General features: G+C 44.5%; 1 protein-coding gene across 3 annotated transcripts in view; it reads right to left on the bottom strand.

Annotated features, from left to right (window-relative positions):
• Window positions 1–14,546, bottom strand: part of LOC131487947 (B-lymphocyte antigen CD20-like) — a 42,281-nt gene extending 27,735 nt beyond the window's left edge. For all 3 annotated transcript variants that reach the window (XM_058689171.1, XM_058689170.1, XM_058689172.1), the window contains exons 1-4: window positions 14,205–14,546; window positions 9,799–9,893; window positions 7,255–7,398; window positions 3,880–3,936 (exon numbers count right to left, since the gene is read on the bottom strand). In XM_058689171.1, coding sequence (XP_058545154.1) covers window positions 3,880–3,936; window positions 7,255–7,398; window positions 9,799–9,843 — 246 coding nt within the window. In that variant the 5' untranslated portion in view covers window positions 9,844–9,893; window positions 14,205–14,546. The remainder of the gene's footprint in view (window positions 1–3,879; window positions 3,937–7,254; window positions 7,399–9,798; window positions 9,894–14,204) is intronic.
• Window positions 14,547–15,012: the final 466 nt, after the last annotated feature.

Raw genomic sequence — 15,012 nt, 5'->3', positions numbered from 1 at the left:
AGGTTAGTTTTGGGGGCATCGAAAATGTTCTAAAATTGACTGTGGCGGCAGTCACACACATCTGCGAATACACTAAAAAAAAAAAAATCATTGAATTGTACACTTAAAAAAACCCCAGAATTGATTAAGATGGTATATGTTTACCTAGGCAGCTAAAGATTTTTCCAGGTTAACATGAAAATAAGTTGGTATGCTTTCAGAAAATAACAGTTGTTGAACTCAAATATCTATACCCAACTAAGGGGCAGCCTAATGGGTTTTATTTTTAAAAAATAATTTTTAAAATTTTAGGGCAGAAGACATATGCCCTACATTCATTTTCGGCTTTAATTTGAAGGGATACAATTGAATAAAATATAAGTAACATTGTACTCTTTAGGAAATGACAGTAAATTAAGAAACTTTTCAACTAAAAATATTATTTTCCCCCTCTTCTTCCTAGTCGTCATCTTGGAGTGCCCTAGGGCTCAGCCTTCTCTTTTCTTCTTTGCTTTTCCCTTCCATTGGAGGTCTTGGCAAGTCTCATTGCTTTCAATATTATTTCATATCTTGAGATTCCCAATTCAATCCTTTCAATTAATTGCTCAAGACAAAAACTTTGCTTTAGTTCCTGGTTTCTCTCTGTTTCTCACACCCTATACCCATCAGGAAATCCTGTTGGCATCACCTTCAAATATATCCAGTAGCCAAACACTTATCATTTCCTCCGCTTCATCTATTCTGTTCAAACCACTGCCATCTTTTCCCTGGCTGACAGTAGCCCTGTAACTGGCCTCCCTGCCTCTAACCTGGCACCTCTTGCATGTAATCATCAAGCGAATTTCTGTCAGAATGATCCTTTTAAGGCACACCCTCATCAAGTCTCTCCTCAGAATACTCCAGTCTCTCCCTATTTTCCTCAGGGCAAAAGCTCATCAAAGAGGCCCTGCAGGATCTGGCTCCCATAACCTAAGCTACTTGGCTGCAGCCACACTGGCCTGCTTGCCAGAAGGTGCCAGATATGCTTTCACTCTGTGGCTCTTCCAATGGCTGATCCCTTTGCTGGGGATGCTATCCTGTCTGCCATCAGTGTGGCTTTCTCCCTCAAGCTCTGCCCCATTGCCACCTACTTAATAAGACTAATTTGGAGATGTGGTACACACACGCACGCACACACACAGGAATATTATTTGGCAATCAAAAAGAATGAAATCTTGCTACTTGCAACAGCATGGATGGAACTACAGTGTGTTATACAAAGTGAAGTAAGTTAGTTACAGAAAGACAAATATCATATGATTTCCTTCATATGTGGAATTTAAGAAACAAAACAGATGAACATAGGGGAAGGGAAGGAAAAATGAGATAAAAACAGAGAGGGAGACAAACCGTAAGAGATTTTTAAAGACAGGGAACAAACTGAGCGTTGCTGGAGGGGAGGTGGGTGGAGGGGATGGGCTACATGGGTGATGGGCATTAAGGGGGGCACTTGTTGAGATGAGCACTGGGTGTTTAATGGAAGTGATGAATCACTAAATTCTACTCCTGAAACCAATACTCCACTGTATGGTAACTAACTTGGATTTAAATAAATAAAAACAAAAAGACTTAACTTGGATAATCTTACTTAAACAGCCCCCAGTGACAACCCCTATCATGTCTCTTTTTTTTCCCATGGCAGCTATCACCTTCTAGCACACTGTATTGTTTCCTTACTTGTCATGTTTATTGTCTTTATTCTGCTATTAGGGTCTCAGCTCCATGGAGGCAATCAATCTTTGTTTGCTCATTGATACATGCTACATACACAGAGCAGGCCTGAAACTCAGTAACTATTTTTGATTGAATATTGGAATTTGAGCACACGTGCATGATGGTACCTAAGTATAACAGAATATTGTGCTGCCATTAGGATAATTTTTTCCACAGCGTTTTTTCATGACCTGATAAATCATTATTTGATTTCTTCTTATGAAGTTGAGCCACATTAGTCCGGGAAACTCCTGGGCAAGTGTCCCTGAGGTAGAAGAGTGTCTGCACTTCTGTGAGGAGTGATGTTAAGTGTTTCCAGAGAAGGAAATAGGGTTACTCTGCGTGAGTCTCGAAGAAGAGTCTATTTTTGCTTCTTGAGGTGGAGTGAGGAGAGGGAAAGGGAGAGCGGAAAACAGCGAGGCTGGAGGTTGGGGGGAGAGTTACAGGGGGGGCTGGATCATGGCTAGACCTTGGGAAACTAGAGTCATGATCTCCCCCCCCCCGCCCCCCCCATCCCTCAAGGAAAAAACAAAAACAAAACAAAACAAAACAAACTTTTTGTGAGTTTTTGTGAAAACCGAGCAAGAGGCCAAGTTTAGCCAAGTTCATTCATGCCTGGGTTTGTTTTTTCTGTGGGTTATTTTGTTTTTTGATGTTGTGAAGCAAAATTGGAGCAGTATACAGGGCGCCTGGGTGGCTCGGTCAGTTAAGCATCTGACTTCGGCTCAGGTCATGATCTCGCGGCTCGTGAGTTCGAGCCCCGCGTCGGGCTCTGTGCCGACAGCTCAGAGCCTGGAGCCTGCTTCAGATTCTGTGTCTCTCCTTCTCTCTTTGCCCCTCCCCCCGTTTGAACTCTGTCTCAAAAATAAACATTAAAAAATTAAAAAAAAAATTGGGACTGTATGCTCAAACAGAGAAACCGAAGCATGAGAGTGTGAGTTTCAGGGATCTGCAAAATCTCATCGGGCCTTCCTGGGCTTTGAGGTCCACTGTACTTATATCCCCGGGGGAAAAGCAATGCCAGGTAACACCCGGGTCACATGTACACTCTGGAAATCCACGGCAAAGCTTAGAAAAAGGGCTACGATAGAAAACTATGTTAATAGTGGTAGAAGTTAAAAAAAAGATATAAAAGCTTAATGCCCATATTATAGCCACTAAGTGGCTGCTGAGCCAAGGAGCCTCCTGTGTCTCTTTGGCCTTATCCTTTTTGGGGCAAAACCCGCTAAAAGGGCAGGCAGACCTTTCCCTGAATGATGAAACAAGAGTTTTCAGTTTCTTCTTTCACCAGTCCCTGAAAGCACCTTGTTTCCTCAGTAGGTTCTGATTCGCAGAGCTAATAAGCATTGGCTGCACGCCAAGGACTGGTGCTCATTTACTCACTTTTAACCCTCAAAACAATCCTCTGAGGCAGGTGGTATTAGCGGCCATATGTTTTTTCAGATGAGGAGTGTGAGCACAGAGTAGAGTAACTTGCCCACACAGTCAGTGGTAAGGTAGTCAGAACCTGAATTCAGGCAGGCGACCTCCAGAACTGTGATCCTAACCGCCATGGGGGGAAGAAGTTCTCAAGGCGAATGTGACTCCTTTAAGCGTATTTTAATGATGCCTGATCTGTACTCCAATGATAGTGTCTGGACCTGGGTTCGCCAAAGACAATTCTCTTTTCACACGTTGTTCTGTCTTATGTCCTTCCCTAATGAAACACTGATCTCCTGAGCTTGCCCGACCCACCTTGCCTCCCTTCCCAGGTCAGTTTTGTTTGGTTCTATCTACCCCTTCAGAGAGCTCGAAATGATTTATTCCATCCAAATCCTCACACCAGACGCCTTATAAAACCGGTTCCTCAACGCTACACCCTCCTTAACACCCATACTCAAAATACACACTGGAGGGCGTCCTTATAAAAATCAAATGACTTTTTTTCCTATCCAAACGTTTGGAAAAGCCCCCCATCCCCCGCAAAAGCAAAACAAAACAAAACAAAACAAAAAAACAAAAAAGCAAAAACCACAAACAACAACAAAAACAAAAAGCAAACAAACAATCAAAACCAAAAAAACACGTGGCTCAGAAGTAATCGCTTCTCTCCAGTTCGTGCCAGGTGACCTTTTTATCTTTGGCATTGTTCCAAGCATTTCAACATACCTTGCATTTTGTAGGATGCTTCTGTGCTTGTACGCTGATGGAGCCCGAGGTGATGAACTGGGGATAGAAACAGGCATTTGTAAACCTCCACTCCTGTTGATGGTCCCCCAAACTTTCCCAATCCCAGTGACATTCTCGAGATCTAACGTATCACTGAATTCTCAGAAGAAAGCGGTTTTCACTCCTGCAGTCCTGGGATGACCACCAGTGGACGCTCTGAAAAATGAACGTCCCATTCCTCTGTCACAGGTGTCACAGAGACGAAAAGATATTTTAACGTCCCTGGCCATTAAGGGAATTTTGGGTTGGCGACGGGACTTAGCCACCTCACAATGATTTTATGAGGTTGATACTTCATGAAAGTAGTAAAAGTTGGTTTGGAGTGTCATTTACTAAGCTTATGGCCTGCATCATTAGAAAGTCATCCCTAGCAGCCAGTGGGGCGCCTCTCACTTGCAAGAACTCTCCCCCCATCACGCTGTGGAAGAAAGATGTCATCAACAGAAATAGCTTCAGAAAACATTTGATCTGAAGAGTGACAGGTTGTCTTCCACAAACATCACGTCCTGAGTGCTAACGTCACCTGCTGGCGCCCGTCGAAAGATTTGTTGTGTCTGGTATATCAAGAATTTAATTATCTCCTCCAACGGCATTATACCTTATACCCGCCTTCAACCTGCCCACAGCATTAACAAAGGTTTGACTCGGGGCTGGAGATCTCGCAGTCCCGGAAGATGAGATCCTGTCATGGAGGCCCGGGCATCTTGACCTGATGTTTAAAAAGTCTCTGACGCTTTACTGCTGGGTCACTCTGTAGAAGTTTATGTACATTTTTTTCTAAGTCTTGGTTTCCTAATTTGTAAAATGGGGAGCAAGAGTAGGGATCACGGAGCTGTTGGGGCAATTATATAAAACAGACCTGAAGCGCTTTTGGATGGTGCCTGATACACACTAGTATGAAATTGAATAATTACTATTTGTGGCTAATTTCTGCTGCTACAGCTTCTCTTCTGTGGCTTGGGCTTAGTTAGGATCCTTTCTACGTGATTCATGGTACTCTCTCAGTTTAAAGCGTTTCTCTTTATGACATACAATTCTTTCCAGAAATCTCTGAGTGTTGGTAAATGCCCTCAACTTGGGGACTAGCACTGTAAGAAAGCCTCTAAGGAAATGTCTCCCTTCCAGACCACTTACTACTTGACCCTCCCCGTAGGTGAAATTGTTATAGTTGCATGTGTCAGAGGCCTTTTTGCAAAAAGTCATTACATTCAAATCTTCTCTCCCTTGAAGCCCAGTTTTTGGTTGAGGAGTGCAAAAGGGTGGATAAGGAACTAATAAGACCCTTTCTCCTCTAAGGGGAAATGTGGCCTTTGGTTAACTTTCTGGCTCTGCTCAGTGGGGCTCTTGATACAATTGGAATATCGGTTGTGTTATTAGATCACATTGCTTATGAATCCGATCACCCCGATTGGTCATTTGCTTCTGGATTAGATGTAACTGTGAACAAAAAAATAACTTGTGCGAAGCCATGGCTTTGGGCTTCCCGGAGATTTGGGCATGTCTCTGGTGGGCACTTTAGCAACCATGGCCTATGGAAATATTACAATAGCCTTACTCGAAATACTCACTGTATTTATTTTATTTTATTTGTTTTTTAAAGTTTACTTTAAAAAAGTTTTTAATCTTTATTTATTTTTGAAAGAGAGAGAGAGCGCGAGCAGGGGAGGAAGAGAGAGAGAGGGAGACCCAGAATCCAAAGCAGGCACCAGACTCTGAGCTGTCAGCACGGAGCCCGAGGCGGGGCTCCAACTCACAAACCGTGAGGTCCTCACTTGAGCCAAAGTCGGATGCTCAACTGACTGAGCCACCGAGGCACCCCTGAAAGACCCACTTTAGAAATCTGTTTTCCATAAGAGACTCTTAAATATAGAGAACAAACGGGGCGACTGGAGGGGTTGTGGTGGGGGGACGGGCTACATGGGCAAGGGGCATTGAGGCAGACACCTGTTGGGATGAGCACTGGGTGTTATACGGAGGAGATGAATCAGCGGAATCTACTCCTGACAACATTATTATGGTAGATGCTAACTAACTTGGATGTCAATTAAAAACTAAAACTAAAAATGCAAAAATAAATAAATATGTACTTATTGAATTCCTGAAAAAAATGAGGAGGATGAGGAAACAGAAATAGAACGATACTGTGTTGGCCCTGTACATAGATTCTCCTACTGGATCCTCAAAGCAATAATCTAGATGGTGACTATTAGCCTCCTTTAGCAGATAAGAGAACTAAGCTTCACAAATTAAGTGGCAGAACTGTCTGACTTGGAGGCTTTGCTTTTGAAAAACAAGATCCGGGGGCGCCTGAGTGGCTCAGTCGGTTGAGCGTCCGACTTCAGCTCAGGTCATGATCTCACGGTCTGTGAGTTCGAGCCCCGCGTCGGGCTCTGTGCTGACAGCTCAGAGCCTGGAGCCTGCTTCGGATTCTGTGTCTCCCTCTCTCTCTGCTCCTCCCCTGCTCATGCTCTGTCTCTCTCTGTCTCAAAAATAAATAAAAACATTAAAAAAAAATGAAAACAACAGCAACAACAAACTACAAGTTTCATGGATATTAGTAGATGTTAGTCAACAAAGGGATAGATAGTGAGTCAAATCGCACGTGTTGTAAATGGCCATTTAAATACCTTTAGACAAGTTCCTCTCCTGCAACACCTCTCCAAGTCTTTAATATCAAAGTGGATACTATGAATCTGCAAACAGGGGTGTGATAGACTATATGACCTCAGAGCTCCTTCTGCGCAGACTATCTTGTGGTACTCGTGTTCTGTGGCACACATATTGGGGAATCCCATTCTATGGTATACTACCTTTCTAACTGATAAATAAATAAAAGTATGAATGAAAAACAGAAAAAGAAACCTCTGTTTTCATTTCCTCAAATTCTTGACGGCTCTCTCATGACCCTTTTCTTTCTGTATGTAACCTCCCTAAAAATCACTATAGCCCCAAACATTAAGCTCAGACCTTTGGATTTTCACTCTGCCTCTCCCCCCCATCCCCAAAAAAGCCTTATAGTCATCCAGATAGCCACTCTCTCTATTGTTCTTCAAGCATACTCCTTCAAAATCTTTTCTGCCCGCACACCCTCACCCTCGCAAGGAACTTCTCAAAATGCGCAACAAACATAAAAAAGACTTTTCCTGAGTATCTACTCTCCACTCCTGCCCACCATTTTGTTTCCATAGTAAAATGAGCTCCTTAGAGTCAGACATTGACTGAGTCTTTAGCTCATTGCTTGATCTCTTGAGTAATTCCCTGGATACGTTAGAAAAAAGAAATAGGTTAAAATCAATAACACCACGTTTTACTCACAAATGTTGATGAACAAAATACGTAAGTTAGTGTAACAATGACAGGGATATAACCAGTAGCTTCTCTGTTCTCTTCTTCGACAAATAATGCAAAACAGAGAAAGCCCAACGCGCAGTAAAACAAGCCATTCATGATTTGCACGGCCTGTGAGAAGAGAGAGCCATTGTTATTACTCGAGTCAAATCTACCACAGATGATTACAATACGATGACTGAAAGGTCATGGCAATATCCAGCTTATCCCGGTATTTCTGAAGTTGCAATGAAAGAATTATGTGTCAGAGAAGAAAAGGGCAGCCACGAATGGAGGGGGAGCTCTCCACATTTATTTAAACCGAGAGTATTTGTTTTGGTTTCATAGAAATCTTCAGAGATATTTAATTTTCTAGTTGGTTCCTGTTAAATAAAGAGCAGAAGTCTATTTGTCTGTTTGGTTCAGGAGGACACGTGACCAAAGGGAGGGCTGTTGGCCCTGGGGATCTCTCAGGCTCTGCCTCGACACCCCTCTCCTTCCTACCACTGGGTCTGTGAGATCAACTCTAGCTCGCAGATGAGTTCTCACCCTCCACCACCAACCCAAAAAGGTACTTTTTGACCTTGCCCTCATTCTTTCATCGTCGCTTGTTGCGGAATTAAGCTTCAGTTACCTGTTGCTCTGCTCACTTTCCTACTCTGTGCTGACTTTTGTAATTACGCTCTGGACCACGGCCCTTGGCTCTGTTCAGAAAAGCATGAAGGAAGCCTCTCCTGTGACCTCTGATTTTCTATAACTGTTAAGTATTCTCAGGGGCCATGCGTGGAGCCGGGCCTTATTCTCCAGATGGAGCAGGGCCACGTACACACGCAGCAGTGACAAGGGCGCCTGCAACCCCTGAAGCAGGCAGGGAAGGTCAGCCTCTCATTCTAGCCAGGCCTTCCCCCGATTGGATGAGGCCCACCCACAGTATGGAAGGCAATCTGCCTTACTCAAAGTTCATTGACTTAAATGTTAATCTCCTCTAAAAAAGCCACCTTCGCAGGAGGTGGTGGGGATGGGCAAAATGGGTAAGAGGGTGGGGGAGACACAGGCTTCCAGTTATGGAATGAATAAGTCATGGGAATAAAAGGGACAGCACAGGGAATATAGTCAATGGTATTATAATGTTGCATGGTGAAAGAGGCCGGCTACGTTTGCAGCAAACAGAGCATTAGGTATAGACTTGTCCAATCACCATGTGGTACACCTGAGACTCATGTGACACTGTACATCAACTATACTTGAAAATAATAAATAAATAAATAAATAAATAAATAAATAAATAAATAATAAAAACACAGTCACAAAAACACCCAAAATAATGTGACCAAATACCTGGGCACCCTGTGACGCAGGTAAGTTGACACATAAAATTAACTATCACAGAAAGACAAGAAGTGGCTATTGGGTGATGATCCTCCTCTCCCTTGAAGTTTACATTGAGACAACACAAAACCACGCATTTACTGGTGACTCCTGCCTGGATCTGGCACATGGGGGATGGCAGTTTGGGACGGGATCCCATGCACTTGCCCACTATTGCCACACTCTTCTGAATCAACTCCTTTCTGGGCCATGAATCCACTGACTTACTCTTGAGCTCAGTGGGAGGGTTTAGTAGGAGGCACTCAGTAGAAGATCCTAAACCCTTTATCCTCTTTCAGGTGGTGGATCTTACTGGTAGGTCAATGGATGGCCAGTGACAGGCCTATACCTCCTCCCACATATTGCCATGGCTACCGTCCAGGCCAGATACAGAGACAAGGAGCAAGCAATCCAGCTGTAAGACACCATGGCAAGGGGGGATGAGGTAGAGAAAACACCAGCAGCCCCTCCTTCCTGTCCCCCCATACACGAGGCTCTGCTACATTCAATTGTACCCTGCGTTCTGGCAGTGGGCCAAATCGCTTCCAGCCAGCTGGAGATAATCATAGACTTGTTACGCTGGGAATTTTCCTAGGCCATGCTTTAATTTTGCTGGCTTATACTGAAATGTGTTTCGAGCCCTCACAGATATTAGCGCGTGATACAAAAGGGTATAGCATTCTATCTAAGCTTTAGGAGAGGGGACAGGGAGAACACATACGCAATATGACCTCAGAGCTAAATATAAGGGGAGAGTGTTTTGAGCCCAATGTTATCAAATGGCCGCCGGCCGCAGAGCTCCAGTGTCTCCAGCCCCTTCTGGTTTTGGGTCCATTGCCTGAGTCCAACCACCTCATTTATGATCTGTAAGTTTGTTTTGACCTGTTTACAAACAAAGGCAGAAAATGGACCTTCTCGTTGCTTATGAGATTCATAACCCATCTCAGAGCATATTTGCTAAAATAGGTCGTGGCGTGGTTGACCTATTCAGAAATGGTTTGTGGATCCGTAATTTGTGTCCAATTAGCTATAGCCTCAGAACCCTTTAATCAACTTTCCTTCCTTTGGGGGGTTCATGGTGGATGTGGCCGATGTCTCTTCCCTTTTATGTTAGGAAGATGGAACACTCACCATCTATTAACCTAAGTAGCACTTAGTCCTTACCCCCAGTGTTCTGGTCTCCAATTTTAGGGTGTATCCTTCTGCCATTTTAATGAAGATATGGTATAGAAATTGTAGAGAGTGAATGGACTCTTTTTCTGTAGAGAAATATAGAGAAAAGGTAAACTAATTATTTTTGAGAAAAGGCACTTCATAGTGCAGACTCTTTTACACTACGTTCCTTGAAAGAAGATTTGAATCAACCCACTTATATCACTCTTTGTTACGTACCTAGTAACTTCCTGTCAAAAACCAAGAGCTACTTCTCAGGTGTTACGCTTCCTTCCTGGTCTTTAAATGAGACTGAGTTGTTACCTTTTGGTGTCAGTGCCCCACTCTCATTATTTTCACCTTTTCTAGGAGTTACCTGCTCCTACAAATCCCTTGGGTCACCCAAGTTAGGGTTTCCGGCTGCCATGTTTGGTCTTCACAAGAATGTCTCTCACTCTAGCCATAGTTGCTTGGATAAGATGTGGGCATCTTGGGGCGCCTGGATGGCTCGGTCAGTTAAGCATCCGACTTCAGCTCAGGTCATGATCTCGCGGTCCGTGAGTTCGAGCCCCGCGTCGGGCTCTGTGCTGACGGCTCAGAGCCTGGAGCCTGCTGCGGATTCTGTGTCTCCCTCTCTCTCTCACCCTCCCCCATTCATGCTCTGTCTCTCTCTGTCTCAAAAATAAATAAACATTAAAAAAGAAAAAAGATGCGGGCATCTTATTCTGATTGAGCCAATCAGGGTTCCCTTCCCAGGAAGTTATGTTTAGTACCAAGGCAATACAGTCCCGTTCTGGGCTTGGAAAGAAGAGTAGAGAACGCCCAGAGTAGAGAGATGGAGTGAGAGGACTCCCTAAAAATCTCTAATGGTTCTCACCTCCCTGATTCTAGTAGCTTTCTTAGACCTATCTACAAAACACACCTGCATCTTTAAGACAAATTCCTCTTTATTTTAGTTAAAACAAGTGTAAGAGGATGAACATCAAGTGAGAATTTCCATAGTGTTCCAGAATAATGGCTAGGTATTAAAGCTTAAAACAAAAGGCAGTATTTTGCATCTTAAATTGACAAAATTGCCAGAGGCTCTGCCCAGTAGCTTTCTCCAAGGGCTTTTGGTGGGTAAGGTTCGCAGCTATGGTCAATTGAATTATTGTCTCCAATTGTTGTTTTCCCTTTGTTACAGAGTTATACACCTTCACATGTTGCCTTATGCCTTGCAGTGTCCACTGTCCACTCCATGGAAAGAATGTATCTCTCTACCTCGCTGATATTGGATGTGACCTTGGAACGTGTTTTGACCGGTCCAAGGTGAAGGCCATGACACAAGCCAAGCCTGAGCCCAAACCTACCGAGGTATTGGAAGTTTCTATCATTTCCCTCTGTTGTGAGGACATCATTTCCCAGGATTGGCTGTACGTGAGTGCCGATTCCAGAAGGAAGTCATACAGAGGCAGGCCCATAACTGACCTGCAGCATTGGACAAAACTCCCACAAGTGAAAAATAAATATTTGTCCTTACAAGCCTGAAATGTTGTGGCTACTGTATCTGATACCCTGGCACCAACCAATACCGCTGGGCGATATAAGAGGAGGGGGAGGGGAGAGAAGACAGAATTTTGGGAAATGACATGGTGGTAAAAGCTATGGGAAGATACAGTAATCACACTCGGAGTATGAGTGTGCTTGTGACACTAGCTTTAACACACCTACTGGTGTCTGTTTTCCAGCAGATGTAGTGGCTTGCCCTTGTGTTGGTTAAACAAAGGAAGAGAGAACTGGAGAGAAATTACATGGAGGAAATGACTGTTTAAAAAGACAAGGCTGGGACCGAGCCAACGCTCTATGCTGCAGCTGCAGGCATAAAGTTTTGGGAGAAAGATCTGTCTGGTGGCCCTGGGCTGACAGATGTGACTGGGGCTACAGTTTTGCAGAGAATACTGTTAGTATGAGGGGGAAGGGCGGATGGCAAAGACAGCAAAAGAGGGACTCACTTCTGGGAAATATGGCTGGATTCCACAAATTCAGATGTAATCAATAGAGTAGAGAGTTTTGATAGTCAATAAAGTCTCAAACAAAAAGAGTTAAGTGTGAACCCAGACCGCTTCCGAAATAAATATCGTTTCTAGCGTGGTTCCCAAAATGTGTCCAACAGAAATAGAGCTTTTGGTCACTGTGTACTCTCACGTGTAACCCTAGTGCTCATGCTTGGTTCTCCAGTTGTCTTTTCTTGCACAAGGAATCAGGAGGGTTGTTGCTGTAGAAAAACATCATGCGTCCGGACATCCTCTTCTTGAAAGAAAGCAAGGATGCTGTTGAGAATGTTAGAAATAGTGCCCAAAAGACAAAGAAACCAGGTTCAGGGGCTCTCACAGGCTAGGTTGAGGCCATTTGAATACCGTCCCCCCAAAAAAAGAAGAAAAATCATCATCATTTCAAAGGACCTGTCTACAAAAGGCCACAAATTCATCATGATACACAAAAGAGAAAACTTAAAGTGTTACTAAAGATGATTAGAACACTTACGAGATGTGGACATGTTAGGATGCATTTCAATTTTCACTGATTTGAAGTGGTAGGAAAGTGAAAATGTGCATATGTGTATTTCCTTTCTCCTTTTTAGTGGATATCCATTTTTAAAGCACAAATTAGTGTATAAAGACATAGATGACATATAAAGACATACACGAATACATATGAAAGATGTACTCGAATATAACGCGTCAGCTCTATGGTCCACTGGTGGTTATTTTCAGTGTCAGGGGCATCAAACAGTTGTTTGTCACTACAGGTTTCATTCATTTCCCAGGTAAAAAAAAGAAGGGCAGAAATTAGCACTGAATGTTATTTCCAAACAATCGCGAGTTCAAGGATAGGTCCACGCTGCATTTCAAGACGATCCATTAGCCAAATGTCCCACAGAAGAGAATTAATGCTCAGACTCAGCCTGCCATCACTTATTCAGTGTAAACCCTAGATGACTGTACATATTACAATGAAAGTTTAAGAGGGCATTCATACATTTCCAATTATTACAGTCGGCCAGGTCAGTGACCTGTAACGGTGGGATAAAGGAGGGGTAGGAGGTGATGGCTAAGCAAAACTGAAAGCTTTTCTTATTCATGTGAGGGGCACGGAACTAAATGTCCTGTGCTGTAACAGAGACTCACTTTCCGAAGAGACTCAGTTTGTTAACGGGTGCTCAAATATAAGTAACTTTGGGATGCTGAACCAGATCCTATAACTCCACCAGCGATCCAGGATCTGACAACCCATATACTGTAACCTTGCTTGGACTGAGACACTTTATTTTTCTTTTGGGTCTGGTAAGATTATTTGCAACCCCCAGTATGTTTAGAAACTATCTGGGGGCACCAGGCGGGCTCAGTCAGTAGAGCACGTGACTCTTGATCTCGGTTGTAAGTTTGAGCCCCATGTTGGACAATGGGATTGCTTAAAATTAAATCTTAAAAAATAAAAACAGTATCTGTTAAAACTGCTGTTACCCTAGGAAATATAAAGAAAAAAGGAAGTTAAAAATGACTGAGTGCTCACCCTGCCGGGTACTTTTCTAAGTTCTATACATGTATTAACATATAGACTACTCAGTAACCCTGTGCATTAAGCACAGTAGAGGGCACATTTTAGGAGCTCAATGATTGTTGAATAACTGCATCATACAAACAAATGTCCGCATGTTCTGCAAACATAACTGAATTGACTTTCATTTCATGGTATTTTAGGTGATAATTCTTAGTATATGGTATATGGGTTTATACCATTCATGAAGTCAATATTAAAGAGAAAGAGGGGCGCCTGGGAGGCTCAGTCCATTAAGCATCCAACTTCGGCTCAGGTCATGATCTCATGGTTCGTGAGTTTGAGTCCCGCGACGGGCTCTGTGCTGACAGTTCAGAGCCTGGAGCCTGCTTCAGGTTCTGTGTCTCCCGGTCTCTCTCCACCCCTCCCCTGCTCCTGCTCTGTCTGTCCCTCTCAAAAATAAATAAGCGTTAAAAAAAATTTTTTTTAAAAGAGAAGGAAATTAGAAAGGCGTTTGGCACGTAGTAAGTATACAATATAGCCATGATTGTATTATTATTATTACTGCCCTAAAAAGCAAGCTCAAACTCGAGATAGCCTTTCATCACATCTGGACGGCATGTCTGCCGCTGAGTGCCTTCCATCTAAGCTATGGGAACATACACAATTCCCTTTGGGGGACCCTGCAGACACCCCTCAAGGTGATAAAACACTGACCACACAAAACAGCTGAAGCCGAGACTCAAGAATCTCTCATTACGGAGATGTGGAGCATTAGGATAAAAAGAGAAAGCAAACGGTTTCAAACAGGAACCCGAACTGGGTGGAGCCTGAGAACTGCAGGAGTCACAAGGTCAACTTTCCCTCCGGCCATTACTTACTTCCAGGGACGGAAGATTCTCCCAGGCAGAGCGTGGTAAGTCCCCCAGCCGTCCGAATGGGGGCGTAGGGGGAGCATGGATCTTCTCCGCTCAAGTAGTGTTACCCGTACAACATTCCCAGCGAAAACCCAGGACGAGGCAGTCCAGGGCCTGGCAACCTCCGTCCGGTTCAGCGTGACCGAGAGGCAACCCGGCCAAGGCTGCCTACACCGACGGCATGCCTTGAGCACAGCGCCAGAGGTGTGTGATCCTGCAGGTGGAACCCTCAATTCGGGGCCTCCCAGCCCGGGGAGCCGGGTGGGGCGCTGCTTCCTCGGTTGTGCCCCTCATCCCCCACCTCGCGCGGTTCTAACGCTGCGGTTGCGGTCAAGAGCGCGGCGTCGGGGCGGGGCGTGCTCCGCGAGGAGCCCAGCGCGGGCCCCTGCTGCGTGATGAGACCCCACAGTTCCCCTGAGCCCGCAAGCTCCCCCGGTGACCTTGGGGTAGTGGGCGGACAGCGATGCCACCCTTCACTGGTCGTGTTTGTACCATGCTGTGTCCTTGGACCTGTGCACACCCAGGGGAGGAAGCTCAGCTTGACTCTACCCTCCCGCTGATAACTCTGCAGAGACATCCCTCTGGAGAAGGGACGTCATGGAAGTTCCCTGCCGCCGAGAATCTTCCACAGTCCTTCCTCCCTCGCCACTGGAATAGCAACCAGCTATTCCCAGGGTGTAACACTATGTCTGGCGCAGAGTAAGAATGAATGAACGAGGAGGGGTGCCTGGGTGACTCAGTCGGTTAAGGACTTCGGCTCAGGTCATGGTCT

This window comes from Neofelis nebulosa, chromosome 10, assembly GCF_028018385.1.
Source record: "Neofelis nebulosa isolate mNeoNeb1 chromosome 10, mNeoNeb1.pri, whole genome shotgun sequence".
NCBI classification, from domain to species: domain Eukaryota; kingdom Metazoa; phylum Chordata; class Mammalia; order Carnivora; family Felidae; genus Neofelis; species Neofelis nebulosa.
This window is presented reverse-complemented; position numbering and strand designations above follow the sequence as displayed.